Below are 5,361 nucleotides of genomic sequence, written 5' to 3' on the forward strand. Positions count from 1 at the left end.
CTAGCAAGAAGCAGGGTTCTAGTTTTGGAACTGCAACATCCGTGGGTGCGTCATGCAAAAGGTCTGCCCATGGAAACGATGACTGATCCTTTAGTCGAGGAGTTGATGTGGCTGAGTAGTGGGGGGGAAAGTCGATGTACATGTGACAGGTTCACTCCTCATGCTACTCACAACTTTACTTACCGATGGCCCCTATAGTGTAATTCCACCGGCCTTGCGTAGAATGATCGTTATGAACGCCACCGGGTTCGAATTCATCGAAAATGTCAAGCTTCAGGCTCCCAAATCCGAGGTTGATTCCGAGATTGAATGTGTAATTGAAGTGGTAGATGATCTGGGCATCACTGTTGAAATGGCAGGAGCAATAATGCAACGTGTCAAGCCAGCTGTTGATGCTAGCCGCCACTCGGTCATTGCCGAAGCACTGGAAATTCTCCTGTCCCTTGCTGCCATAGTGAAGGACTGAAGGAACTTCACATAATCTCGAAACAGTTTCAGTGGGCATGACAAAGAGCAGCAACAGATGCTGTTCCAGATGATGATTAGTCCAGCTCTCTCTCTCTCTCTCGCTCATTATAAGATTCCATATAACCAAGAGCCGAGAAACATTTAGATTGACAGTATACTGCAGGGCTTAGGGAACAAGGGTAGTATAACTACTTTTATAATAGAGGATCCAGCTACTTTAAGCAAAACACACAAACCTTCAAACCAATCCGCAGCAGACGCTCGGCAAATTTAAACTCCTCACAAGCAACAACAACCTCTTCAACATAATTCGGCAGAAGAAAACATTCGTTTACATATGGTGACTCAAGTGAACTTAAATTTGGAATTGCAGCATATCGGCACATAGAAATTGGATAGTAGAGAGAGAATCTTCCACCAAATAGTGATAGCTCAAGGCTTAAACATCGAAGCAAAGATCAGCACTTCCTGGCATATTTACAAAAGCAGGACAGAGAGAATCTTCCAGTAGATAGATAGATCAAAAGCTGAAACAATAAAAAAAACTTGAGACTTGCTGCTACATGTACAAAAGACTTGCTGGCATATTTAGAAAAGACTTCCTGGCATATTTACAGAAGCAGGACAGAGAGAATCTTCCACTAGATAGATAGCTCAAAAGCTCAAACAATAAAAGAAACTTGAGAATTCCTGCTACATGTACAAAAGCATGACACAACATAATGAAGATCAGCTAAGACAAGGGCTTCTTATCACACTGCGTTTTTTTGACCTTTTATACAAGCTACAATGAGCATGTGGATTAATATATTCTAAGCATTGCATCCCAACACGTGCTCTCAAGCACAGAGAATGAAGACGACCGCCATTCAGCACCTGAGGCTACACTTGTTGACGCCATTGAATGCAGTCGCCCCTAAAAGCACACAGGTCAACAACCTCGAAAAGCATCCAGACAGCGCCCGCCTTCAGCATTGAACAAACAACACTTCCGTATGAAACACCTACACCAATGCACACGTCCTCTGGCAGGAGCAGCACGAAAACACATGTACCTGCTGTGCGCCACCTTCACGGAAGGACGAGACCTCCTACACGCGTTGCCTTCTCTGCTAGGAGCAGGGCAAAAACCGACAAGACCTGCCAAGAGGAGCAGGCCGTAGCAGAAAAAGATGTTCCAAGTTGTTTCAAACAACCTTTAGTGAACCTAGGGCCACGTGGCATTCATCCAACAAATATATCGAACGGGCTCAAAATTGCAACAACTTTGCAGCCCAAACCCTATGGCCTTCCGCAGGCCAAAAAGAGTGTGTGTGTGTGTGTGTGTGTGTGTGTGCACGTGCATCTCTCTAACTATCTCTCTCCCTCTCTCCCCCCCCCATTAAAGTGTTTGAAAAAAAACTTTTTTCCAGACATACAAAATTCCTTTTCTTGAATATGCCTAGATGCAATGTTAGAAATTAGATCTATTTTTGAGGTTTTTACATTATTTTTCTCTATTACGGGGTGGAACTTCTCCTTTTCCCCTTGCTCTCAACTGACATTTTTGAAATTGAAAACGGCACCAGTGCTAGAAAAAAACCGGGGTCTAGTGTATTTTAATCGGCTAAAATTGAAAAATCTCGGTTAGATTTTAAGCTTGCCTTTAAGAAAACCAACAAATTTACACAAGTTTTAGTATGGTTGTTCACCATCGTGAAGTGTTTACCTTGTTTCAGTTGTATTACTTCAGTCACTACAACTCTGATATTCTGTACTATCCATTCAAATTGTAAAGAAATGACTTGGCATGTTGTCTCTAGTAGTGCGATCACTCTCTTTTGCTCCATTTAGTGCACTTGATGTAATAAGTTTTTTTTTTTTGGGGGGGGGGGGGGTGTTTCATTATATGCAAGCCCTCTCTATCACATGCACTCAATGGGGTTTTAAAATCTCTAGATCTATAGATTTTTATGTAAAACAACAGCTTTATAATGTAAGTATCTTTAACTTATCAGATTTAAAACAATTTCAAATAAAAAATCATTCTATCTATGTGTATTTTTGTGTAACTCTACAAGAAACAATCAACCCTTGTTTGAACTCATTACTATTTTTAGATATTTTTTGTGAAACCGCGAGGTGGTAAGGTGGATAAAATGCCAAAGAGCACCACCACAATACTCTTCTCGCAAGGTGAAGACTCATGTTACCATTGTAAAACATGAAAATGAAAGGAAGTCATTAATGCTAGTCTCTCAAATGGGAACACACAATTAAGCAAGAGTGTATATTGTTCCGGCTAGATTTAGATAAAGCTCATGACACAATCACATGGTTGTTCATCAAAGAAGTCATGCAAGCGTTGGGCTTTGGGTTGAGGATGTGTCAGCTGGTCAGCATTAAGGGTGCTGGTACGTAGCCAATTTGAGCTCCTGTTTAACGAGAGAATTGTGGGTACATTTGAGGTAACACTTGGGATGAAGGGATTTATATGGAAGGTGCTCTTGGGGCCTTGCCAATTGGGGTAAAGGTCCTAGCTAGAGGTGTTGCTCTAGAAAGATGGCCGCAATGAAGATCAACAAGTGATAACCTCCCCCACCTTTTTAAGGAATGCCTGACGATCTTTTGCCTGGCACAAAAGATATGCAAGTGGGTTCAAAAGACATGGAAGATTGGGTTCTTCAAGATTGATCTATTCATGGGTGGGAAGGGTGGTCGAGCATCAACCATTTCTTATGAGTACACAAATTGTGAGGTTCTGTTACTTCAAACACTTTCTTCTTACAAAATGACATAGGTACCTTATATATTAAGGCTACCATATATTAAACAAAATATAGAGTTCAATGGGTCAAATGGCTTTGAATTTCTGGAAGTGCCATCGCACCCCGGCTTCTGCAACTAGAATAGCTACTCATTATAGATGATGTTCTCAACCATAACCTGCATCATTTTGTAACTCTAAAAAAATAAGACTTTGGTACAAAATTGAGTTATGGCGTACTATTGACCCATGGGTCAACACTCCCCTATCATCCCTGACATGACCTGGTTGTCAATGTCAGTGCAATCTTTGTTGTCCTTTTGCCTTTTTTTTGCTTCCCTGCGTGCACATTGTCATTTGGATGCCTATGCAAATTCCTTACTAGAATCTCTTTTGATATCCAGTGCTTGCCAGCCTTACTATATAACTTCTAGAATGACTTAAGGCTTTGAGCCTTGAATTGTCTACCTTTTGTCTCCTCTTCTTCATTGAGGACTTCTTGGTCCTAGGTTGGCTAGATAACCACCTCTATTGATATCTGGTTTTGGTATGTCATCTTGATGTAGCCCAGACTACCATGACTACATTGTATTTGGTCCCACTTTGCTCATTAGTGGATAGATCGGCATTTTCACTCTCTTGTCTGGTTCGATCGATACTTGATTGTATATTGGTCTTCTTTGAAGGGATTAGTCGTTCTGTTGGGGATTGTTCCATCAAAGAGATTCACTTGAGGAGGCATTTCTTGGACAAATGAGAAACTCGGACAAGTGCAATTGGGCTATCCTTTCCACCTCAAGGCTTGATGGGTAAGTGATCCTGGATATTGGCGAGCCTAAGGATAGCCATTTATAATATGTAGAGAGGTCATAATACACCTCAAGGCTCATTACGAGCTTGAGGCTACTTTGGACAGTTTCCCAATTGAGGCTACTTTGTACAATTTCTCAAGATTTTAATACATACACCCACTCACAATTGTGAGTTTGGCAAAATAAAAAAGTCCTTCCTCCAAAGTTATAATAAGGCAACTCTAGCCCACTATCAAAATTGACATATCTTATAGGAAAATATATGATGGACTGCCAAGGCGATAGCTCTCAGACTTGCCCCCCTCCTGAGTCGGATTATTTCTACCCATCAACACGGGTTCATTAAAGGGAGATCTATATATGACAATATCTTGGCAGCAATAGCAGGAATTGAGTATGTATCATTCTCCAAGTAAGGGTGCATCTTGTTGCAGTTGGACCTCGACAAAGCCTATGATAGAATAGAATGGTCAATCCGAGCTTCTATTTAATGACATAATTATGGGCTCTTTTGAGGTAAAAAGGTCTATCAAACAAGCATGTCCCCTGGCCCCCTTGCTTTTTGCCATCGGGTCGCATCCGCTCATAACGATGCTCGAAGGCAGTGCTACATGGGGAGAGATTCAAGGTCTGGCAATATTACCGGGCAACGACCGGCCAAAATGTTCGCAGATGATTCGCTCCTATTCTTGAGGGCGTGCCCTCAAGTTGTCAGGAAAGCTCTGGAAATTGTGCAAACATTTGTCGTGGCCTCGGGATCCAAGTGCAATATAGAGAAGTCAAGACTTATCTTCCTGTCGGAGAACGACTCTTTTGACCTTGCAATCTAGACAGGAGAGATTATCTCAAAAGGGAGTGTATTCAGACACCTGGGAGCCCCCGTAGGGGTGGATGTTAACAACAAGCAAAGATATCAATGGGTCCTTGGAAAAACAAGCTAAAAAATGAGAAGATGGGAGTTTGTTCTCCTCCCCTTCCAAAGCCGTATTAGAGTGATTAATGCTTTTCTGATCCCGTATATTGCTTTCCTCAGCCCCGTGCTCAAGATGGCTAAGTGTAACTGGAAAGAATTCTTAAAACCAGTGAAAAGGTTTCTTTGGAAAAACAACATGAAAACCTCCTGGCCATGGCAGTGGGTTAGATGGGAGGTAGTTGCTCACCTGGTAGACCAAGGAGGGCTTGGCATTCTTAACCCTGTGTCCCATGCTGAGGCCCTTTGTGCCAAATTTATGGTCTCATTAGCTAAACAGGACCAAGCTTGGGCTATCATGACAAAGGAAACGCTTGATGCAGTAAAACTGGGATTGAAAGGGGGAAAATGGAAGGGTGTTGTGA

At 42.0% G+C, this 5,361-nt stretch overlaps 1 protein-coding gene across 1 annotated transcript; it reads left to right on the top strand.

Annotated features, from left to right (window-relative positions):
* The first annotated feature begins 223 nt into the window (after window positions 1-223).
* LOC147419912 (uncharacterized) lies at window positions 224-466 on the top strand. The gene has a single exon (XM_086506204.1). It carries the CDS (start codon window positions 224-226, stop codon window positions 464-466), a length of 243 nt encoding a protein of 80 aa, XP_086362330.1.
* The last annotated feature ends 4,895 nt before the right edge of the window (window positions 467-5,361 follow it).

This window comes from Adiantum capillus-veneris, chromosome 29, assembly GCF_014529385.1.
Source record: "Adiantum capillus-veneris isolate H3 chromosome 29, ASM1452938v2, whole genome shotgun sequence".
NCBI lineage: Eukaryota > Viridiplantae > Streptophyta > Polypodiopsida > Polypodiales > Pteridaceae > Adiantum > Adiantum capillus-veneris.

Coding starts and splice junctions, on each gene's coding strand:
- LOC147419912 (XM_086506204.1), top strand. CDS start 224: ATGATCGTTATGAACGCCACCGGGTTCGAATTCATCGAAAATGTCAAG.